At 44.5% G+C, this 24,885-nt stretch overlaps 2 protein-coding genes across 2 annotated transcripts in view; both read left to right on the forward strand.

Annotated features, from left to right (window-relative positions):
* The first annotated feature begins 10,121 nt into the window (after positions 1 to 10,121).
* On the forward strand, positions 10,122 to 15,645 carry atp6v0b (ATPase H+ transporting V0 subunit b). The gene is made up of 8 exons (XM_037458946.2): positions 10,122 to 10,400; positions 11,041 to 11,089; positions 11,745 to 11,828; positions 12,436 to 12,513; positions 12,878 to 12,947; positions 13,057 to 13,108; positions 13,560 to 13,750; positions 13,909 to 15,645. The coding sequence occupies exons 1-8, from the start codon at positions 10,316 to 10,318 to the stop codon at positions 13,933 to 13,935; spliced, it is 636 nt and encodes a 211-aa protein (XP_037314843.1). The 5' UTR covers positions 10,122 to 10,315; the 3' UTR covers positions 13,936 to 15,645.
* An 871-nt stretch (positions 15,646 to 16,516) lies between these two features.
* The window catches only part of b4galt2 (UDP-Gal:betaGlcNAc beta 1,4- galactosyltransferase, polypeptide 2), an 80,586-nt gene continuing 72,217 nt past the window's right edge, over positions 16,517 to 24,885 (forward strand). Inside the window, exon 1 of the mRNA XM_037458585.2 lies at positions 16,517 to 17,006. The gene's annotated coding sequence lies outside the window, so the exon portion shown is untranslated. The remainder of the gene's footprint in view (positions 17,007 to 24,885) is intronic.

Genomic DNA, 24,885 nt, shown 5'->3' on the forward strand with positions numbered 1-24,885 from the left:
ACGGCGGGTCGCGGAATTTCTCCACGAAGGGGGAAATGGAGGAAGGAAAAGAAAGCAGCTTCACGGGGGGAAACGTCCGTGTGGCTGAAGAGTGGAGGAGGCAGAGTGAGGAGAGGCGCGATGGGACAGAGACCCCTCAGGTCGCCAAGTGCTTCTTCTTGCCCCCCCCCCCCCCCCCCCCCCCCCCCCACCCCCCCCCCCCCCCCCCCCCCCCCCCCCCCCCCCGTCTGATCAGGCTGGATGAAAAGCACCCTTCTGACGTCCTCTGTGAGCGTGCTCGTCCGCTACACCCGACTTCCCGCAGTTTGCCTTCCACCTCTGCCCCCCCTCCCCCCCTGGAGTGAAGTTCAGCGGGGATCCATCCTCTGCTCGTCCCCGCTCACTGGAGAGATGCTGACGGCTTTATGGGACGAGCGAGAGCGAGGGAGAGGAGGTGTGTACGCACACACACACACACACACGCACGCACGCACGCACACACACACACACTCACGGTGAGCTTGATGGTGGGATAAGCGGCTGATGTCAGGGTCTCCTAGCAACGATGCACACCGATGCTGCTTTTTGTGCCGATTTGCCAGAGGAAACACACTCTCCCCTCCGTCGCCTACGTCGTTCTGCAACTAACACACCTCTACACACAAAGTGTGCAGAACACACAGCAGGCAGCAGCAGCAGCAGCAGGTTTCACCTCAACCAATAAGCTTCAGTGAAGAACATGCTCCCCCCCCCCCCACCCCCCCAAAAAAAAGCATCACCCAAATGTTTGTGATGTAAGAGAACAAATGAACTGGGAAAGTAGATACGGCGTATATATACGGCAGAGTTTACGGACACACTATCTTTTGGCTGAACCAAAATGTGCCTCAAGCCAAAGCAACAGATGTTTGCTGTGGTTTACGGGGTGGAAGGAGGAGCGCTGAGTCGTCGGCTCAGCACAGAGAAAGAAACACGAGGCAGCAGCCTCACATCACGTCCACCCAGTCAATTATTAACATGCCTTTAGGCAGGAGCGCAGAATGCTGCTGTTCTCTCAGCGACGGACAAGAACTTCAGGTTCTAAAAATGCAGAGATTCTACTGGTTCCTTCTTCAGCACGAGGACCCACATGCAAAGGCTTGGGATGAGATGGGGGGGGGCGGGGGGGGGTGAATCCCAGCAGAATCACAATCTTTTTCTTTTTGTTATCAATTGCTATTCCCAGTCTTGCCTTTACTTGCACACCTGAAAGCAGACACCAGGGAGCAAAGAACAAGCCAGAGCTTCAGTGCTGAATGACTTAAAGTCCACGGGGGGGGGGGGGGGGGGGGTCTCTGCAGCTTCCACTGGGACGTCGCTGGTGGTGTGACGTTCCACAAAGGTGACCCCCGGGCTCGTCTTCTCAAGAGAGACAGAGCGCAGCGCAGGTTGTTGGGTTCTGAAGGCCGAAGGGGAGACCAGCTTCCCTTTGTTCTCGTCAGGCAGGATACGGTGAATCAAAAGTCAACTAGCTCGTTTTTAAAAATTTAAAAAGTATTTAATAACTAAACAAAGAGTAAGGCCTACAATTACAAAGTGAAAAACAATGTGAATAGTGATATATTCTGCGAAATAGAGATTTCCCCGTCCAAGTCAAAGGCGACTTTTCAATACGGCTCCAGGAAAAATCTAACTCTTCTTCCTGGTGTGATGATTTGAAGCTCCCGGGGGGGTTGTCTTCGGGGTGTATTTGAATGTCATTGGCTCCTTCCTGGTCCAGCCTTTTCACGATCAAGGTGTAAACTGCACGTGTGTCTCTGGATCCCCCTCTCTGTCTCTCTCTCCCTCACCTTCCAATGCATTCTCTTGTAAACATCTGGCTTTATGCCTCAAAGAGTGAAAATAACATCATATACATAGTTTGTCTTCATCTTATAACTAGTACACTTCAATTACAACACAACATATACGATCACAGTACTTAATGGTTTATCACAGTGTATCTGGTGCAACACATTGCCTCATTCAGCTGTCTTGCATCCAATTGCTAAATTAATACCTGACAGGAGAAAAAACTCCTACAAAAAACCCTCTCTGGGGAAAAGTAGAAGAAATCCATCAGGACAGAAATTAGCTTCTGTCCCCAGGTTTTAACATTACATCATGACAGGATGTTAATGTGTACAGTATTTATATGAATTATATGACTTTAAATTGTTATTGTCTATAATACATTCACTTTATTTAACATACAAATGTAATATCTACTATCTAACATCACACCAACTACTATTCTATACTAAACATTGTTACACGTAATCTACTTCCCACCACTAGGTGTGCACTTCTACTTAAATTCCTAACAAGGTCCTCTGACTTTGCACAGCGGATCCAGTCGCCTTGGTAATAAAACGCCCTGACCCCCCCCTCACCGAGGGCTCCTCGACACTTGTGCACGTGGCTGCTAATGAGCGTGGCGCGTGTCGACGGAACGAGGTTCTGCTCTGCGAGGTTCTATCTGGGCCCTTGTGTCAAGAACAGGGCCCCCCCCCACCCCCGCCAGCAGAGTGACACCCTGGTACTCATTTGAAGTAATATCAGAGAAAACAGAGAGCGTTCAACAGCAGAACCAAAGCGGTTTGAGGATTATAATTCCTGTGTCGCGAGAACACGCAGATTTCACGCCTCCTGGTGTTGTTTTGTTGTGTTTATCTGCAGCTGCAGGGCGAAAAAAAAGAAGAAGCTGTGTGGATAAAACACAGTGGCGAGGATTACTTCACGCCAGCAGGGACAATACCACAGAAATCCACATCCAAATCCAGACCTTTAGTTCAGTCTATGTTTTATAAACATTGTTTGTGTACATCATATCATGCAATGTATTTTTAGATTAAGACATATAGGCACACCTTCATTAAGGTTGCTTTTCTACTTCACACTAGACTGCATTCCGCGATTGTACATGTTTTTCCTCCCTTTTGTTTCGTTCGGCTTGTTTTTATGAAAGCAAAAAAAAACATCAATTATGTGAGAGCGGTAGTTATGTCCTGAAAGCAGAATGAGACGGTGCAATCACAGGTAAAGTGGAGCCTCTCGTTACCGTTCAACAACTTGCTTCCCAGCGATTACTCTCACTCTGTGACACAGGAAAAACAACAAAACAGCTCCGAGCACAGGCAATAAAGAGGGGTTGTAAGAGCGCAATCCATCTAAGGGCGGCCATGTTGTATGTACTAAGAACAAGATCAATTTAAGAGAGAATGTGTTCACTTGAATGAATCTGATCTGAAACGTGTGCTCTCAAAAAAACAAACAAGACGCTGAGATTGTGTCTTCTGACCAGCAGACAAAGAGCATGAGAGCCAAAGGTGATCAGCGAACCCAGCGGACCCCCCCCCCCGAAAATAAAGGTGCTTTCATGGATTTCATTGATTAGTTTTTAGCGGGAGGCTCTGAGCTCTGCAGCCAGGTGGCTCACAAACGACCTGAACTTTTCAACCCATCAATAGAAGACAAGAGGGTGGGAATGAGTAAACACAGACAGAGGGGGGGGGGGGGGAAGGACGCGGGAGAGCACGCGCCCGAGGATGAGGATCTATATTTTGAACTTTTTTTTTTTTTGGCGGTCACATAGAGCGTATGTCATCGTTCAGATGGCATAAACAACCAGGTTCAGGGTATTACTTCCTAAACAAGGTCACCATATAAATGATTCATTCTCGGTCATGATCGTTATTTCGCCCCAACGGCCGAATGATACTTTGATGCTCCTTTCCTTAAAGGAGATGATTCTTTAAAGGTAACGGATTATCCAGTGGTCTCTAAGATAAAGGAGCCAATTAAGGAAGCATAGAAGCTCCTTTCCTTTCGCTTAGGAGAATTCAAACGGCTCTCATCATGGCGCCGATTCTTCAGGGTACACGACTTTGGGCCGCAAGTCACGTGACGAGGAACAGCCGGTGTAACTGTTTTCTTGAGTATCACTTGAGGGTAAATGTGTAAAGGAATTAGTCATTTCTTTAGAACCTTTCCCTTCAATTTTCTTGGCATCACCCTTTTCCCCATTTAGAGATGTCACAACATCCAATCCGAAGGTCTCCCGAAGCACCTCGGACAGCGGAGTGGACGGGAGGAGAAGTGGCTCCGAGTGGGATTGAGATTGGATTGTTGGCATGAAAAGAAGGGTTAGAGTCAGTAAACACCTCGAAGGAGGCTCGGTATCAATCTAGTTGAAATCGCGAGCTCAGGATGGAGCCGTTTTGTACGGACACACTGTTTTTATTTCCTCAGGTCTACTTTTTGTCTTAAAGCCGTAGCGTGTTTGTTCTCTGTGAAAGCGAAAGGAAGAAAATCACTCAAACTGAAACCCAAAGCACAAACTGTTGATTTGGCTTCAGTCAAAGCTTCACTAATCAGATGTACTGTCGCCCCCTCAGCTCCACAGAACATTCCGGCATCTTTAAGCTCAATATTTAGGTTTTGTTATTGTTTTTATTCGTTCTCGGCAGGTGGAAGACATTTCACAATCGGGCATATTATTTCCCCCTAAAGACATGACAAACCCTGAATAACATTTTTCTGAGGTAATAAAGTAGCTACCTGAGTCATTTTTGCCCCCTGCTGGATATTTGTGAGAATACAAATAATGATTACATGCCGTGCCGGGAGTTTGAAGATGCTCAAGTTGTATGAAATGTCTCACGTGCGTGTTGGTGCTTTCGCAAACACTTTTTGCAGCAAAGGATTGTGTCCTTAAAGTTGAAGGAGGAGTGTGAGACACGTCCTTCCATCAAATGAGCCTTCAATCAATATACCTACATGTGATCGAGAAGTATGTGTCTATCGGAATATGCATATATGATATATGTCTAAAAACCATCAGGTTCTTCACAGCCTCCATTTTAACTCGCTCAACAGATCACATGGGGTCCGCTCACCCTTTGACACACACACACACGCGCGCGCGCACACACCGATTCACAGACAATATGCTAAACGGGCTTCCCTTTCACGCCACTTTTCCCACGTGGGTGCTTCCATTTACACAAACACTCTCTTTATTAGTGGGTGCAGTTTGGAGGTCGGAGCCTCGCTTCAACACCAAGCCACCGGTTTGACGTTCAACGGACGACCTTGTCCAGCCGAAAGGTCACCCGTTGACCGTTGGGCAAATGGCACAGTGAAAGGAGAATAGCACAAACCATCGTGACTAGATAAAAGGCGCAGAGTTGCAGAGACGCATTCGGGGGAACACGCGTGTGTCTTTGTTGCTACGTTGCTGCCTACGTGCTTTGCACAAAGCCGAGCTGGACAAATCAAGCCGGGCACCGCCGAGGCTACACAACATAGTCTGGCCTTTGTTCTGTGGCAGCGGGAGACGCTGCAGTTGATCTGTTGCTTGTTTTCACGTCGCCTTCGGCGCAATTCTCCTTTGCATTTTGGTCCCATTTGGAGTCAAATAGACGGTACAGCAGGATATGCTTTAGAGCAAGGATACCTTGTTGCTTGTTTAGCATTTTCCTTTAAAGACAACTAACAACTAAAGCAACAAACACAATTTTAAACCTGCTCATCATATTCACATGAGCCTTTAATAAAGCAAATTCATTTAAACCTCTACTGTTAAGGGTAGTTTTTCTCCAATCAACCGGTATTTCCTGTCTGATTGAAAAACACTACTAAACCTGCCCTTGATCCCATCATGAAAAACACTCATTAGCTCACTGTGTCGTGAAGGAGACTTTCAAGATTCCTGATACAAACAAGGATGTTTGGCCTTTCCACTTAACACAACTAACGGCAGCCTTCTAATCTCCATGTGCTGACTAGTGCTGAAAGACGCATTTAAATAGCTTATTACATTGCACAATGATATCTTATCTTAAAGCAGTTTAATTGTATGAGCTGACCTGACTGGGAATATTCAAGTCAGCCCTATTCTTGCGTGGCTCTCACTGCCTGCCGAGGCCCGCAAGGCGATGCCTCCCACAAAGGAGATTTCGCCCAGTCAATTCTCTCCACTCCAATAATTAGGGTTTCGAAAAAGTCTCGGGGTGGCGGGGGGCGGGGGGGGGAAATCCCCCGGCAGATCCCTAACTGGCAGCATCTACAACCGGCCTCCCGCCATGAACCGGCACGACGCGGGTAAACACCGACGACTCGGACAAACGAGGGCGGGAAAGACGACGCGCCGACGGAGTCTAAAGCGCCTCGTGCGTCGCGTGGATTTGCATACATTAACAAAACAAAAAAGAGAAGAAGAAGAAGAAAAGATTAGCCGTTACAGCGTGGCGTAGCCACAGGCGGATCAATGGCGTGATGGACGGAGGCCCGGTTTCTGAGCGCGCGTGGTTGATTACGCTGTCAAAGTGTTGTCAAACGATACTTAATGGAAGGTTATTCATCGTCGTTGAGAATTGGTGCGTCACACCAGACGCAGTAGTTCGTCTGCTCCAAACGTGAGGAAGGATCACGTTGTTTGAAGAACATTCCGTCTGTTACACCGTTATGAAACGCAGCTCGCGATTTTTTGTACAATTTATCTCAATTTACAGCGTGATATTAGATTAGAGCGAAGAATCAACACGACATCAGTACTTAAATGCTCAGAAATGATCTAAAAACAAGATTACTCAATGTGTTTTTCTTGGCAGAGCTACGACGTTCTGACAATAAAACACAGGCTCATGCAAGCCGTCCATAACTAATGCATAACCGTAACTAACTGCTTATTCCTGCTTGTTATGGGAGACTCAATGGACTTTTGTTAAGATGGTTCATTTGTGCGGAAGTAAGTAGATGGACACATTAACCGTGGCATCAGGGCACACAATTATTACCGGGCCGACGTCAACGGGTGATGATTCAAGTGCAGAAAGGCCCCGAGAGCAAATGCATGTGCACACAAACGGGTTTGTGTGAAAGGGTGCGTCCTTATTAGAGCAGTGCACAGAGAAGCAAACTGACAGCTTGAAACCCTGCAAATCAAAAAATACAGACAGACGCTGCACAATCAAGGGAGGAGAACGCCTTCACTAATTCCATCACAAGAAACATGTGTTCCTTTATTTATCTACTAATGGATGAAATGGCAATTCCGAATAATCTCAGTGTTTCCTGCTATTTGAACAGGTTGCTGAGGGGCTTTGGGAAGGAGGCTTGATGATATTAAATGGAACATCAATATGCTCAGCGTCTTGTCTGTTGTGTTAACTTGTGCATTCGTCAGTGTCTCCAGAGAGGGGACGTGTTGTCCTGCGAGCGGGTTCCTGGAAACAGCATGGGGGGGGGGGGGGGGGGGAGGCACACACTATATTTTTCTCGTGTCTACTAATTGCAACACCATGTCACTCTTTTTTATTTCCATTCTCGCTTTAATTTCATCCAATTATTCCACTTTACTTTGTGCACTTGTTGCTGCAACATCTTTTTAAAAAGGTGCATCTAAGATGGGATGGTCACGTGACCTGGGTGCAGTTAGACAGATATGTACAGTAGATGTGTTTGTTAGTAACGTTTCATGTGAACAGCACGGCACAATGATGATAAAAAGGCTGGGTTCAGGGTCACTTACCAGAATACCGTGTGCATGTAAACACATTCATTGACACTGAGGCCTTGGTGCCATTGATATGAGGAAATGTGCTTTGAATGAAAAACGTATCATTTGAGTCAATAAAATGTGTGTTAAGCCGCGTGCATCTACAAGAGTGCTGATGGAACAAATGTTCCGCTTTTACGTAACGTTCAGTAAAACATAATCATTCATTGACGGCTGGATGTTTTGAGGTGGTGACGTTCATCCGTTCATCTTTCTTTTGTCCCCGGTGAAGGATAGCCATTACCTATGACGCAGCTCCAAAGAGTGCTCCAGGGACGACGTTTCAATTCTAATAACCAATTGTATTCAGCAAGAAAAATGCTATTTAGATCATTCTTGTATAACTTCATGTTACCACAATAAGCTAAAGGTGGGAGAGTCAGGGTGAGGAGAATGAGACGTCTCATTTAGACACAGCAACAGCCCTCATTAATGCCGGGAACAAAGCTACTGCTTTTAAAAGCCTCTATGAGATGCATTATGATTCTATTTACAAAAACAGCCAATGTACTGTATATCTTGCCTGAGCAAATTTACGATACTACGATTCTGACCGGATGTTTGCATTGCATTTTGCAGGGAAATAGAGTGTTTTATGTCTCAGGTGAGGTTCTCCAGCAGCATCAACCACATCTTGGTGGTGGACCGGCTTCACCTGCACAGTCGCTCTAAGTTTCCGCCTCCGGACCAACGCAACGGCCTTTTCTCTGGCGCGAGGTGATGCTGCTTGGAGGGAGGGGCCTGTGCTCCGTTTGGACTTTGCTACAAGCTTCTTTATAGATTTTTTTTCTTTTTTTTCTCCGTAGCTTTTGAAATCGATTCCTTTATGGTGGGAACCGTTTCCTCCTGTTTGACCTTTATTTGAAGTTCAAGTATTTACAGGAGAAGCGGGCCCGAAAGAGAAGTGGAGAAAGAAGAGGACAACCCGAACCAGAGCGGATCAATGAATCCCGGAAGAAAATGTCAAACAGTTGAAAGACAAGCGCGCACAAAGGTCGCCACGGTTACCCGGTTTCAATGATTCGTCAGACTTAAGTCAAAGGGATTTTTGACTAATCCTTGAATATTTGAACGTGTGCCTACCTGTGATTTCACCCTCAATATCATATGAATAGATAAAAATGAGATACCTTTTACGTGGGTAAAGAGGAGTCATTGTTATACTTTATTGTATGTTTACCAGGAGAAGAATGCTGAGATTTTGCCGTACGGTGTAATAAGTTGAGGTTTTTTGCCAGTATGAGAAGGCAGAGACGCAAAGGAGTTCCTTTCTAGTGGTTCATCACAGGATACTTTTGACACGGTGCACACGCAGCTGGTGGACACGGGCAAACGGCCTGGGTTGAATAAGAAAAGGGGATTATAGAAATTGTTCAATATGTGAAAAAAATATATATATATTTTACTTTTTCAGCAACAAGGAGGCCTGAAGTGCAAAATGCGGACCGACAAGTCAAGTTAAGAGCGAGCGAGATGACAACAGCCGCGGGTCACATACCAAATAGTATCAACAGATGTACATTCCCAATTTCAACAAGTGTAATAAGCAATGGAATACAGATTAAAACCTGAAGGCGGCATAGAGAAAACCTCCTAGCATGATGTCCTAACACTTTAGGAAGAGTTAAGGAGAGGAATCAGCTGAACGTTGATTTTATAGCGAAATGTCGAGCTACAAAAAAGTCCGACCTTCACCTCATTGAGCGGAGGACAACAAGGAGAAGGCTCGCAGCTTGAAGCTTTAATGGTGTTTTTCTATTTCTGATAAACAGACTGTTCCGGTTTAATGATTATTGCATGAACAACCATCTGTACACAGTTTCAGTGAGAAAACATTGATGCTTTATTGATGCTGTAAAAAGTCTTTGCCTTTTTCCCCACACTAGATACACCTTACTGTTGATGAAAGCTGTTACGGTGAAGAAAGATTACTCTTCCATTTGTATCATTCAATTAATACATACTAACACATACATAAATGGATATATTAAAAGTACAGATGGACGGCTTCCACATTCTTTATTACAGTCAATACGATATAACAGTGATAACTATGATATGGTTTGCATTACATTTTGTTTTCATCAGCATCTGTGGATGAAGCAGTTTCTAGGTCATCGAAGGAATATGAAAAGACCTTCTCATTACGCTGAGCAACCGAACAGGCACAAAAAATAGTGTTGGTGCACCTATTCAAAAAAAGCAGGAGCCATAATCCCTCAGTGACGCTTGGGTGTTTGGATTAAGGAGAACAGAATATATCTATTTTTGAACAAATTAATATTTTCCTAATGTTCTGTGGTCGCTATTCAACTAAAACGACAAGAGTGACATCTACCGTCCGTAGCACGCACTGCAGCTCTCATTGGGATGCATTCGGTTATTTTCACAGGTTGTGATACTCGCGTCTCTGAGGACTTGGCTGCACATTTTTTCATTCTGTGTGTAGCACATTTCTAATCACAATCTAAGTTTGTGTTATTGTCTGGAGTAACAGTTTAAGAATAAATAAACATTTCGAATAATATCGCGTCAACCAAAGTGAAGAAAAAACATATCCGGACGCGGCCCTCCTGTCGCCGGTCACATGCTTGTCAAGCTGGATCACCTGACATCACCCAGCTTCTCCTTTCGATGCTCAGCCTTTCCATCGACCGATAGCTTGTCTTAAAAACATCATCGTTCCGTTGCTGGCGTCACATTTTAAATTTGAGCCGACGATATTTTGCCGATCGAGCAGTTTAGACGTCCGGATAGATGCTGTTAGAGTGTATGATGAACGGACACGCTATTTTGTATACGGGGGTCACTTTGGCCTTCTGGAGCACCATACTAATCGTCGGTAAGATTATATTTTTTCCTTTAAAAAATCTGAATATTGGAATGAATGAATTAAATCTTGTATTTTCTACACTTCTGTAACAACGGCCGCGTAGTCGGACGTTCTTTTTTCATGGCAAATCGCGATTGCGTTTGATAGTTAGAATTTGGGATCTGGCTATGTCATGGGACGAGAGGCTCCGCAGCTGTTTCCATTTTGTTTGCTAACGTTAATGTCAGAGAACGGTACCTCCTAGCTAACCGCGTTCAGAAAAACACGTCCGGGTTTTAAACATTTGACACGAGAGTTTACTATTTATTTAGACTGGTTCCACAATGAATATGAAGGCGTTGTTTTTTTAAAAACGGTTAAGTAATGTCGCTTGGCTAAGCTAACGTTAGCCGGTTAGCTCGCTAGCTGGTTAGCTGACGGATATTTAGACGCTCCCCAATAGGAACTGCAGCAGTCTTCACGTGAGCTTGACTGATCGCACCGAAGCTTCTTTCCACGACTTCAGCACATCAACGTGACACTGTTTCGCTCATAGTTCACGGACATATATTTATTAGTGTAGTAACTCACTGCAAATGTCTGTATTAAAGGTCATACACGCACACTTTGATGGAAGAAGCTACATTGTCCTGTCTTTTTGTTTCCATAGGTCTCTGCTATACCATATTTGACCTCGGGTTCCGCTTCGATGTGGCATGGTAAGAAGATTTGATTAGGGCATCTTTGGGATATATGATGTTACTACAAATAAAACATATCAATCCATATTTTCTTATTACGGTTTATCATTAATAGATGGATTAATGTCACGTATAATAGGCAATGACATGTTTTTTTTAATCTTGCTAATATGTGCAATTTTTCACTTTGTTTTGTCAGAAAATTGTTAAAACAATGTGTTGAATAAAATAAATAACAGACGGATTAATAAATTATGAAATTAATCCTCAATTGTGGCTCTATTTGGAATTAAGTTTCAATTTCCAGTCAAACGCTTGAGCCTTCCTCACGCTGTTCTCTCACTCAGACTTATCCCAACCAGACTTTATATACTTGAGTTTAATTTATAGTTGGTTCATGTAAGCAGTGTCTAACACGATCTTGGTCTGCATCCCGTTGCCAACCAGTTCTCCTGTTTTGACGCAGTGGTCTCGATCTATCAGAAATAGGCTCATATCTGGCATCAAACTTACAGATGCCTTCGTTAGTGTGGCTTTGGTTTTGTTTCACGTGGGTGATTGATCGTTTTTAGGTAAAGATATTGTAGATCATGCACATTCCAACACGTACTGAGAAACGGTCCTGTATTTGTGTTTTGGAGCCTGAACACTTTTCCTTGTACTTTGCTTGCAGGTTCCTGACGGAGACCTCTCCTTTCATGTGGGCCAATCTGGGCATTGGCTTGGCCATCTCTCTGTCCGTGGTGGGAGCAGCCTGGTGAGCACCTCACGAGTTGGATGTCCGATGTGTAAGGCCGGTCTGCTGGTCCGTGAATACACAGGATGCGCCGGTGTGTCTCAGAGGATCACTTCCTCTTTCCAGAGCGTACATCATGTGTAAATGTGGAACTGGAAAATGTTAAAATTAGCAGTTTATGCAAACGTTTTTTTTGTGTGTTTGCACTGAAATTTAATATGGAAATGTAGAAAAAGGGCCACTAAATGAAATGGTTGAATCGTCAGCCTGAAGGGCCTGTGGGAAAGAGAGCCAACCAGCTGATTTAAACCAACTAGCTAACCGTTGATGCTGATTCACCAAGCAGACCCTAAACCCAGGGTCAACAATTCTCTTCTGTTTGTTGGAACTACCTCGTCTTCTCCATCCACTTCTCTAATATTCTATTTTAGTTTTTGTCGAACGGAGCCACCTGCTTATTTTCTTTTAAATCAGGGATGTCTATTCAGTACAAGTTGCCGCTATTGAAGCAAACTTAGACAATTTGTCTGCTTGGTTTGTCTTTGGTGCTGCTTCTTCATTTTGGATCCCCGGCTAGTTTTTTGTGATGTAATAAATGTTTTTTCTGATTGTTGTTTTTGTTTTCTAGGGGGATCTACATCACCGGCTCAAGCATCCTTGGTGGCGGAGTCAAGGCTCCACGAATCAAAACCAAGAATTTGGTTAGGTAAGCTCATTCAAGCACTAAAAAGTTGCATCCTGTCAAAGTAACTGCTGCGCCACTGCAATTTTCTTCTTTTCGTCTTTTTTTACGTCCTGTAAGTGGATAATCTCAACGGCATACTTCTAATTCGCTAAACACTATGAAATAATGCTGCTAATAAAGGAAGTTGAAAATGTCAACATTTTTATATTATATCACATAGTCATAACATGCTGTGTTAAATATACATGGAATAAAACTAGCCAATTAACATCAACAATCCACTTCAAAACAAATATAGATACCTCTCAGGGGAGAACTTTGTGGGGCCAATTTTAATAGTAAACCTGCCTCATTACGCTTTTGTTTTTTATTTCTCCCGTTTCAGCATCATCTTCTGTGAAGCTGTGGCGATCTATGGGATCATCATGGCCATTGTAATCAGCAACATGGCCGAGGTAAGCGTTTTCCTAAGAACGATAAAGTGAATTGGACACAAAGCTTGACGACAAGTTCAATGACATCAAGAGCGAATCATTTTTTGCATGAACCCTTTTCATTCTTTAGAACTTCTCTGGAACGACCCCCGAGACCATCGGAGCAAGGAACTACCAAGCTGGTAAGGACGCTCGCATAAAGCTACTGATGCCGGACAAAAGAAAACCTCCTTTGCAAGAAATATCACACTATGGCATACATCGTAGTATCAAGGAAACATTGATGCTTCCAGCTTAAAAAAAATGTTTTAATGTGGCTTAGTAGCACGTTTGCTTGGAATCAGGCAAAAAAAATATTGGCAAAGATTGCAAAAAACTACAAAAAGAAAAAACACAATAACTGAAATTAACATGCTAAAAGGACAGTTCACTCCTTTTTAGAATATGAATATATTATACACAAATGCATGCAAACATATTAAAGCAATGAATATTCAAAGATGCTTGAAAATTGTCTCTCAGATTTGATATCAGCGACGGCGACTCTCTGCTTTTGGTTTTCCAGACCTCACAGGGAATTAGATTTCCGCTGGCAGACTCTTTGACTGGTTTCGATTTTTTGCGTCCCACCAGGTTACTCCATGTTCGGAGCCGGTCTGACCGTCGGCTTCTCCAACCTCTTCTGTGGCATCTGCGTGGGCATCGTGGGCAGCGGAGCGGCGCTGGCCGACGCCCAGAACGGCAGCCTCTTCGTCAAGATCCTCATCGTGGAAATCTTTGGCAGCGCCATCGGCCTCTTCGGGGTCATTGTAGCCATTCTGCAGGTGAATGAGACGGGCTGCTTTATATATATTTTACCCCAGAAGGGTCTTCAGAGGAGATGAGTATCCGTAGTTCTTTCAAGCAAGGTGGAGACGTATCCGCGTTGAGTTCTGCGTTTGAGGTTCTTTTTTTAAACATTTTTTTTTTATCTCTCCTGCAGACATCGAAGGTAAAGATGGGTGACTAGAAGAGGCGCTCGCACGCTGAGAAGATAAAAAAAAAGACACTGCTGGAAAACAAGACGGATTATTGTGTAAATACATCGTAAATTATTTAAATGTCTCTATCTTCCTGGTATTGTTTTTAACGCATCATTTATGCAAGAGTGGACCCAACTGTCTTTTCCTGAGAGAAACGTGAATGTTGAATGAGATAAATGGGGTAAAAAAAAAAAAAAAAAATGCTAGTGTTGCATCGTGTGCATTTCTGGATCATCAGACCCCTCAGTTCAGTACGATGAGCAGAACCGCAGGAGGTTCCGTCTGTTTCCTAACACCAGCCAGAGTGTTGTATGAGAGCCGTGAAGACACCTCGCGGCTCCATCACACCCCACTGGGTTCATAGCAGTTGGGTTTAAATCCACGCCGTACTTTTTCAGGCCACTCTTTGATAAACGATGAGTTTAAAAATGACACCTGAGAATTTGAAAATATTTCTGTGTGTGTGTATGTGTGTGTATGCTGGACAGGTGATTATTTTCATTTCTTTTTTTTTCATGTGAAGCATGAGGGTGTTTGCCATTGTGTTTATTACTGTAGCCTGGTTTTCTTTTTCAAACTGTCCTGGTAAGAATAAGCAAGTGGTCCTTAATCCACGCAGTGGCCCAAACACAGTATTTATTTACTCCCGCTGTGAAACAGAACTGATGCTTTATGATTGCAGTACTGATCTGGAATCACCATTTTTCTTGAGGTCACTACACGGTTGGACGTGCTCTCGGATCCTCCTTAACTTTATGGAGCCAAGATGTCGACATTTGATGCCAATGAGCCTCCTGAACACATCTGGCAGCCGTAACTTTCTTGTTTACCCTCAGAGTCATCTCTATTTCATCTTTTTTTTTTTTTTTTGCAGATGCAATCCTTTCTCTAGTCAACCTTAAAAAGGTAAAAAGGGAGTTTATTTTGGAGCCACTCCATCACTATTAGTACCTTACACTCAATATTCATAGCTAATATTCCCTGTAGTATCTCCTTGGTGGTTCTACAAGTCCTTACAAATAACACTTTGCAAAGACTGGCGGTTGACTTTGTTTTTATGTAAAACACCGGAGCAATTACATAATCAACAATATAAAACAATGCAGGCACAGAAGTTCTATAGATCCTCACTTTTATTTTTTACTAAAGTCTCAAATGCTTATAAATCTGCATTCTCATTGTTTTTGAACATTCCTTCAAGAAGCTAAACGCGTGTGTGTGTGTGTCTGTGTGTAAAGCCGAGTTGTATTTTTGGGTAGGGTGCAATTCAAAGGATAAAATTAGACTTCTGCTCCGTCACAACAAAGCCATCAAAAACGTTTTCATGTTCTTTTCCCTTTTCTTAGCTGGTAGCTTTGCAGCACAGCTGATCATGGTATCTGTGTAACTGGATAATTCCTCTGAACCTTTTGTCTAGTTGACGCCGGCACAGAGGAGCCGAAGGCCGCCCAAAGGTGTGGAACCAGAATGTTTTCTAATTGTACCCAGATGTAACTCTAGCGCTTGTTGGGCCGACCCGGGCTGCGTACGGACGCCGGGCTTTCAGTGAGTGTCGTTGGTGCCGTGTGTGCGTTATGTTGATGTGGTGGTGATCAGACAATAAACTCATTGTTTTTTTTTGACATTGTGTATGATAATAAAAAGATCTTCCTTCTGGCTTCATAAATGTCCTTGAGAGAATAAAGTTGTCCAATCAAGGTCTTTTTCTTTTGATTTATACCCGTTGTGGTATTGTCGTTCCCCACAATAAACAGTTGTGTGTGTGCTACTGAGTTCATGTCCCTGCAGTTCTCTCTTGCTTCCACTAGGTGGAGCAGAGAACCACAACAGCTTACCCCCCATCGATTAAATATATGACAACTCACCAGAGGAAACAATTAGTCTCCCACATCCTGTTATTGTTCTACACGATGTTAATTCAATGAACAGCAGAGCATCCGTTAAGAATTATTCACTGGTTCTCATATATTCTTGTGTTGCGGTAGGCTGAACATCTCATATCCTCCTGTAATACAGACCATATTTATCAATACCATTGTTTTGCCAGATGCTTTATTGACCAATGGCGTCTAACTAAATACAATTAAAAATTCAACCAATACCGTAAATCCAATTTCTCCAACATTTTTCATAAATACTGACATGGGATTTTCTTTTCTCATTTGTTTAGATGCCAGATGTTACATTGACGAGGAATATATAGTTTAAATAAATAAAGTACTGTAACGTCAGAGAAATCTTTCCTTTTCATTTAAAGTCAAATTAATATTAATGCAATTAGTTTTATACACATTTTAATTAATTCCATACTCTCAATAGGGCACTATTATGAACAAATAATGATCACTTTCTCGCTACTTGAGAATAAGAAAGCAACCACAAACGATGGTTGTCAAATGTTTCAAACGAGAGTGTGTTATGATTATTTACAAGTATAATAATTCCCAGTTTGTTTCCTGTGAGGATTTCTAGGTCAGAAATGAGCTTATAGAATCAACATCTTCCTTCCTATCAGCTGAGCAAGGAACGAAAATAAAATCGCCCTTTTTTTCTCTCCTCTCTTTTTTTTTTTTTTGTCGCATCCGGGCTTCCGTAGACAGCAGGAACGAAGGATCCTGCTCGCTGCCTCAGCCCGAGAGCATCCTTTCTGCTCGCCTCCTCTCGCCCTCCTCTCCAAAAACACAGCGGGATGACGGAGAATCACGAGCATCGCGTCTCTCCAGCTCGCCGGATCGCGCCAGAATTTCGTGTGTCGGGTTCCGCTCGGCGTCGTTGTGCGATCCGACACGAGGCTCTCGTCCCGATGCGGAGCAGACATCACAGCCTGTCTGTGGAAACCTAAAGAACATCACGTTTAGTGATAGCTGGGCTCAGCCTCTAGCTTTTAGTTATTTTTATTTTTTTATTTTACTCCCATTTCTGGCAGCCTAAAGACTCTTTGGGCAGTTTTTTTTTTTTATTTCTTCTCATTATTTGCTTTCGCCCTCCGGTCATCGGCTGATGTGAATGGAATCATTGGTGCTCCGGCGGAGAAGATGCCCACATAAAAGTCCTCGAGGTAGGTGCTCCGTGCGCTTTCTGGGATGCGTTGTGTCCACCAGCATCGCACGCACGCCTTTTCCTTTGTTTCCACCCAACCTTCATGCGCGCACCTTGCAACCTTCTGCTTTTACTTCTGCTCTGCAATTTATGCGAAATAATGCCCCCCCCCCCCCTCCCCCCTCCACCCTCCACCATCCCTCCCACCATCTTTTGTTATCATGCACGTTTGCACGAACTAGCAGCATCTTTACACCCGCCATGCTGGGCTTCTACTGTAACACACACACACACACACACACACAGATATGTGTTTAGTTTACAGTTTTTAGAGCTTTTTTTTAATATATTTTTTTACAACAGCTGTCAAATTGTTGGTTAGTCTGGTCGGCCCGAATCAATCTAAAAGGGAGGATGCAACGTGCGCAGCGTCTCTCCTCTCATGGTCTGGTCAAAGAACGCTAAGAACAAAGTGTGTGCATAGCAAGCGAAGAGGAAGAGGAAGAGGAGGAGGAGGGGGAGGAGGAGGAGGATGGGGGCTTCTCCATCATGAAGCTTAACTTAACCAGGCGTTTACACAGAAGCTCTGTGCCGAGACCGTAATCCAATCTGACATCCCTCTCATTTATGACACAGCATCTCGCGGAGGATAAAGGAGCGAGTGGACTGGAACTACCTCGCTGTGTGATGTAACTAAGTTCTCCAGTGCAGCGGCCTCGGGCGTTTCGTTTTTGATGCTGTATTGTACATAACATTTTCCAGTCCCAGTCAAGGCCGTGTTTTTGACTTTGGACACGTACTTTCTGTCAGGGTTATAGTCAGTATTGATTGATCTGTTTGTTATCATGAATGTTTATTGTGTTAGGAGTCAGTCAGAAAGTAGGGAGAAATCACCCATCACAATTCCTTCAAGCCAAAATTTGACTGATCGAAAAAGTTGATTTGCTTTTTGTCAACCACACCCTCCTTCCATTAACAGGGTATCCATTAATAAACCCCGGTTATTAAAGTACTTGAATGCATCCTGGAGGAATGTTTACCTCGTGTCAAAGCGATCTCAACTCGAAGGACCAGTCTCTCTCTCTCTCTCTCTCTCTGGATCCCCCGGTCATCACGAACACATTGTTTCTGCTCGGAAAGGCAGCTGTTCATATCACACGCGGAGATGGCTGAATTCTAGTCAGCAACATAAATGTGACATTAATGTTCTGAAGACCATCGGTGTTCGGTCGGTCGGCTTTTAGTCCTTTAGTCTCATGTTATTCGCATCTTGTTGTGGAATCTCCCTTCTTTCCCGTCGGTTCATTTCAGCTGATGGTCCAAAACACACCGTACTAAACGTCAAAAGTCAGCGTGTTCAGCGTTCTTCAGTGATGGGGGGGGGGGGGGGGGGGTGTGGGGGTCAGGAGCATGCATGCAGATATGGGACAAATAACGTGGCAAATGTTTTATATATCTGTAGGATAAGAATAAATGACTTTGGTATAGTTAATCCAAACCACATTGGATTCCTTAAGTCGATCCCTGCACAATGTCCATGTTAACAGGTCGGGATTCATTGTCATGTGATCCGACCGTGAGTGACCTCGGGGGCACGTTAGGACAAGCACACGAGTGTTTGTGTTACTGTCTATATTTGCATAGATGTGGGTAAAAATACGCTAATACGGCTCTTGAAAATGGCCAAATTCCCCCCCACCCCCCACATCAATAGTTCTGAAAACCAAGGAATAATTTAAACGTTGATATAAGTGAACCACAGAGGAGTCTGATATCAGGGCTTTGCAGACATCGCACAAAAACACACAATTAGTTGGATCTGAGCTGAACTCAAATGGTAACGTTGAATTATCTTCGCAACCCTAAGAACGCGCGTAGCATCGCGACGACGTGGACGGCGCCCTCAGCGGGCCGTCTCTCCCAGAGCGTCATAACGTGGTTCGACAGTGGCGTGACTCCTGGGTCAAAGTGTTGGGCTTGTTTGTTTTGACTCATCCGTCCTCTTGTCCCCCGTCTCTCCTTGGTGGACCTTCTCTCACGTCTTTATAACTCGTCACTTTCAAAAATGCTTGCGTGATACCACCTCCATTGGTCCAACTTTGGTTCTTTACCGCTTCACTTTTTTTTTTTTTTTTACCACCTCACTGCCTCTAGTTGTGTGTGTTTTTTTTACCACCTCAATGCCTCTAATTGTGTGTTTTTTTACCACCTCACTGCCTCTAATTGTGTGTGTTTTTTTACCACCTTGCTGGCTCTAATTGTGTGTGTGTGTGTGTGCTTTTTACCACCTCCCTTGCACCGATTGTGTGTTTTTTTTTTTTACCACACTCACTTGCACAAACTCTGAAACGTTAACATTCAACACACTGTGCTGCTTCGAAACCATTCCGATATCTATATATTTTTTGCGTATTGTGTCCATCGCACGTTGCGCTAAGCTGAATCCTTCTGCAAGAACGTGGGTTTTGATTGGATGGAATTCTATGGGTAATGTGACTGGCGCGCTGTTTCTAGGTCGACTCCCCATTTGCTCATTTTGAAGGCGCTGCCTCGAGAGGAGCTAAGCCGCCGATGACGAACCGTGTTCCTGGTTTTCAATCCGGCTTTGCCTCCTCGGTTCCATTTCTCTCACTGCCCCGTCTCCTGCCGTGTCTCCGCTCCACTCGCCATTTCATTAAAAAAAAAAAAAGCACAAAATGTGCGTCCTCCGCAATGCTATTTGAAGAAAAATGCTTTTTGGGAGACGGTGGAGGAGCTTTGATGAGCGTACTCCAGATTGTTGCTGCTACTTTGCCAGGAAGCGGCCCCGCAGGTGACCCCCGTGTAAAAAAAAAAAAGGCAATTCGAGGAGCTACGAGCTTGTTATTTGCAAAATATTTCTTCCCACATTTTTCATTACAGGCCATATTACATCCTCAATGTTCAAATTAAAAGCAAAGAAGTCTACTTTTCTATTCAACATAGCTACAGATCCTGGGCTGTATGGGATTTTCTTTCTGGTTTATAGAAATAGTCCATTTTCAAACTCAGAAAATTTACAAAAAATCCTCCAAGGCCTCAGCTTGATTAAACCAATAGCCATTGGAAGCGTAATTGGACCGTGGAAGCCCTAAGCCTAATGTCCCGCCCATGTTTTAAGCCCAAATAAAAGACACTCATTTAAATAAAATGTCTTTTTTTTTTTTTAAAAACCCCTTACCAAATCCTCATCTCCCTCCTGCCCCCCCCCCTCCCCCCCCGCAATCCCTCTCTAGTGAAGCCTTCCTTCCGCTGAAGCACTTCATTTATTCCTTTGCTCCGTTGCCAAAACAGCAGCTGGATCAGAGCGCGAAAGGAGTGAGGCGGAGCGGGAGGAGAGAGAGAGAGGGAGAGGGAGAGGGAGAGAGAGAGAGAGAGTCCACGGTGCTTCCACTGTAGTCGGTGGATTGAAGCTACACGCGGGGACTCTGATGGATTTGCATGGCACGAGTGCAGCGTGCATGCTGAGAGGCATCCGACGTGCAAACACTGGAGGAGAATTCCTGGAAAAGGGATTTTTATCATCCTCTCCATTCTGTGATGGTCTCTTGTCTCTTTAATGGCTAATTTTGGGGCAAACTTCCAAAAGGGAGTGAGACCCCTTTTAAAAAAAACCCAAAAAAACCATAAAGCAGAATGCACTTGTTCTTCAATGAGGAGGAAGAAGAGAGCCGAGCGCAGAAGGCCGGGGTTTTATTCAGATTCGCTCTGCTTTTACTCTTTTTCTCCTCTCTGCTGCCTCCCCACAGTCGCCTCCTTTCCTCTTTTCCCGCTTTGGAGCTTTTCTTTTTTTCTATTTTTTTTATAGTGAAGGGATTTGTTTCATCTGTAAAACCTCAGGTGAATTTTGATCAAACACAACAACAGGATAACCCAATCCGTCAATCATTGCTCCTTTTTATATAATAAGGGCCCAACAGTTACTGATGCATACTCATGATTCACCGGCTGCAGTTTTACATAAGTGCGATCATGGCGTCCAAGGTGAAGCGCGGCAGGTTCGGGCAGGTCCTTCACTAAAGGCGCTAAACCAAGACTTGTCCTCCGCTGCCATTGTGAGGTGTGTAGTGTCTGAACAATTCTTAGGTAAAGTGCGATAACACTTGTAATAATAGGCCAAACTAAGATGGTTCACGCGGTGAACTTGGTACCTGCGGCTTAACGTCGGCATGTTGCCGGCTAACTGACGTTAGCGTGCGTTAGCCCGGCTCAAAGCTGCAAATCTCAACAGTTTCCAGGCCTGCAGAGAGGACGCGACGCTTTGGCAAAGGCCTTTGTTACTGTATACGGAGTTTGAAGCGCATACGATACGAGTTATTTTATTATTATTTTTTTTTTCATCATGCAATTGCCTCAGAATCCTTGGACGCCGCTGTCTGTGGTCCTGAAACAGCTTTTTACAAACAAATGTATTATTCTTTAAATATAATAGGTCATTTTTTTCTAAAAATTTTGGGGAAGGTAGAATATAGAATATTCCGAAACGGTCACAATCAACATCCTGGTTTGTGCTGTTCTGTTTAAAAGACACCAGCTTGGTGTTTTGTGGCCAAACGCATAGAGGTTAACGAGCTACGGGTGATTAAATTTGCTGGCGGCAGTTATCTTTGCAGATGGTTGAATCAACATCCAGTGACTGAGCATCTCCCCTCTTGTAAAGACAACAGGATTATGGTTATTAAATAAAATGATGCTGTTAAAATTAAGATAACGGGTAGTATAGCCTTTTTCTCTGTTGTCCATACGTATTGGTGGAAACACGTGGCCCATTGAATTTACCTCGCGGCAGCGTCAATCAAGGCGACGCAAAGGCAATACCAATCACGAGTCTCGGTCCCGCCTTCAGACGTGTGATTTACGCACCTCTGACAGGAACGGATCACGTTAATCTACTCTCATGTCCTTCAGCTATCGGAGGCATGGAGAACAAATCAAGGGTCATCAAGGGTCTGCTGGGGGCTCCGCCTGTGGGGGGGGGGGGCTTTGTGGAAGCAGATTAATATGAAGTCTTTTTCTTCGGTTGTTTACCTGTCTGTCCTCAGAGGTTCTTGCAAGAACTCAACTGTTTGCTATGAAGCGGCACAGGTCGAAGTGGTTGGATGTGGGACTACAAGTTAACGGTCTCTTTTTTCACTTTGCAGAAGGAACAAAAAAGACAAAACAGAGAATGTTCTTCATGTCGTCCGAACAAACGGCCCGCAGTTCATACGTTTATAGTGACATAAGAAGTGAATGTTGCAGGATTAATGGCCTTAACTATTAATAGATGCAATCAAACCGCTGTTCTTATCTTGCTTTTATAGTATTGCCGAGCAACCGATGGCGTGTTGAATTTCGTATTTTCGGAGTGAGTGCCGCCTCCGCGTCGGTTGGAAATGACACGCAGTAGATTAGAGTGATCCGGGACAACATACAGTTTATCGCAAAACGAACTGGCCTCCCCAAAAATAGAAAAATAGAATGTCAGCATGAGTAAGAAAACGGCAGTTCAGGGGCGTTTTTTGAGGCTACTGATGACCTTTCGTATTTTTAGAAAGGGTTGTAGGGAGAAAACCCCCCCCCCCCCCCCCCCCCCCCCCACATGAATCGCGACCGAGTCATCACCAAGAAGAGGGGGAGTATGAGCCTGAGACCAGAAGAAGACTTTGAGGGGATTAGATGAGCCAAGATGTGACCGCGCAAGACCGGGACCGACCTCGAGTCCTGCGAAGCTGCTCCTACAATTGGTGTTATGGGAAAAAAAAAAAATGGATGTTAAATGGATGTAGAGCAGCTATGAGTGTAAACCCACGCGAGATGACACCGTGTTATCGCCTCGCATGAAAGAGGCGGCGGCACGATATGACAGGAGGATGTTTGCGTGACCGCTCCGCGGCGTGTCGTATTGTTCCCATCATGCTCTGCTTCTTGCTGACGTGACCCAAATCCTTTGTGATGACATGCGTGTAGTGCGCTGTGTCTTCTGTGTTTCCACCCCCCCCCCTCTCTCTCTCTCTCTCTCTCTGTCTCCATCCCTCCACATTTTTATGATATGAAATAAATCTTCGGGGCTGACCCGGCTCCTCTGTGGTTTCCTGTGAAAATCAATACTGTTTTTTGTACGTTTTAAGACAAACTGCAAACATTTTTCACACGGCAAACACAGACATTACGAGTTAAAAGTGTAATTGCCTGAGACTTTGACCTCTTTAGTGCCTGGCTGCTCTTCCTAATGCATTAGTGGACAGTGTTGCAGGACGACTTGTGCCCCCCCTCCCCCCTCCAGCCTCCCCCCCCTTCCACTGTGCACCACTCGGGTTTGTGGGAGAGGAACTTGTGAGTGAAGCTGCGGCCACGAGAAAGCGCCATGGCTCCGAGCTGTCATGTGTAGCATGGCTAATGCATTTTTGATGGGACCGCGGGGGCTGGGTTGTAGGTTAAAAAGCGAGGTGCCCGGGGCTCAAGAGACACTGAGTGAGGGGGGGGGGGGGAGGGGGGGCGGGTCTTGATCTTCATCCAGCTAAAACAGTTTCCTTTACATCAAGGCGGTCGATAATTCAAAAGTCTTTAAGTTAATATTTGAAGCTTCTCTGTGACAATCGAAGAAGTGGTTGAGTACATCGTTCTGTTACCAGTCTGACGCACTCAGAGACCCGGTTATTTGCTTTCGTTCTGTGCGTCTCATGGTCACAAGAGTTGGACAGACTTTGGACCTCGGGAACGCCAAACGTAGTTCGATCAAGTCGCCCTCGAGTCCCAGTGGAGGTGACGCCTTTGGACAGAGCACCAGGGTAAACCCCAGAAACGGGACGCCCTCTGCAACTCAAAGGGATGAAAATGTGGATTTATTAAAACCATGTTAATCGCCGAGGAAATATACGGAAATATATTACAAGTGAGCATCTGTACAGACAAAGCAAAACTGTAAACAAGGATGAATGTGGGAGTGTTATCTGTTGTCTTCCACATCAGTCCGTAAAGATGAGTATATGAAATACATAAAACAATGTAGCCTGAGGGCCCCACTGGGAACATATGCTAAAGTTGTGCTAAAGAAACACGCAAGTGTGTGTGTGTGTGTGCGTGTGCGTGTGTGTGTGTGTGTGTGTGTGTGTGTGTCTGGGAGAGAAGAATATCTCAGTGCCGCCGGGATAGAGCGGCCTTCTGCTCTTGCATTACACCTTATTATAAATGATCAATGACGTAGCTGCTGACAGGAGAATCAAGGCACTGTGTTCACTCGCATATTCTTGGCTTGTGCCAATACAAACGTATCACTTGACGTTCAAAGAGCCCGTCTTTGATTGATCCCTCTGCAGACACAGATTGATGTTTCTGTTTTTTTTTCTTCTTTTTTTTCTGGATCCGCAGCTGTCTGTCCACTTGGCTTATAGCCACGTGTGTCCCTTTGGCATGGCGCTGATCTCCCAGGGGGGGTTGCAGTTCCGTCTACTTGACCCCGACGAGGACTTAAACCTCCTTGCAGACATGTTTTTAAAAATGACTGAAGTGTCACAGTTACAGTTGGAGATGGTAAAGGACCACAGATACACAACAGTCACTGATGGCCGAGCTCCTCTTGCAATGCTGAGAAAGATTCATGAATTAATGAAACTAAAGACAAATAATATTTTAAAAAAAAACCTGTTTGTTGCTTTTTCCCTGAAGGCACCGATTCGTTCTCCTTTTTACGTAACCTGTCTCATGCTGCCATGGTGCACTGCAGGCTGCGCAGGGGGCTGCATGGCCAGCAGCATGAATGAATAGGCAAACCCTTTAATAAAACCAACAACAGCAACAAATGAATATGGATTGAGAAAGTGATAAAATGCCGAATCGTCGACTAGTTGACACAGAGACGAGCGAGTCAAACAGCTTCCAACTCACTCGGCGCTTCAGAT

This window comes from Pungitius pungitius, chromosome 15 (assembly GCF_949316345.1).
Source record: "Pungitius pungitius chromosome 15, fPunPun2.1, whole genome shotgun sequence".
NCBI classification, from domain to species: domain Eukaryota; kingdom Metazoa; phylum Chordata; class Actinopteri; order Perciformes; family Gasterosteidae; genus Pungitius; species Pungitius pungitius.

Excerpts from the sequence above, each read along its gene's own strand:
- atp6v0b (XM_037458946.2), top strand. The coding sequence starts at position 10,316 with ATGCTGTTAGAGTGTATGATGAACGGACACGCTATTTTGTATACGGGG. Across the intron at positions 11,829-12,435 it reads TCCGTGGTGGGAGCAGCCTG|GGGGATCTACATCACCGGCT; the intron begins GTGAGCACCTCA and ends TTTGTTTTCTAG. Across the intron at positions 13,109-13,559 it reads AGCAAGGAACTACCAAGCTG|GTTACTCCATGTTCGGAGCC; the intron begins GTAAGGACGCTC and ends GCGTCCCACCAG.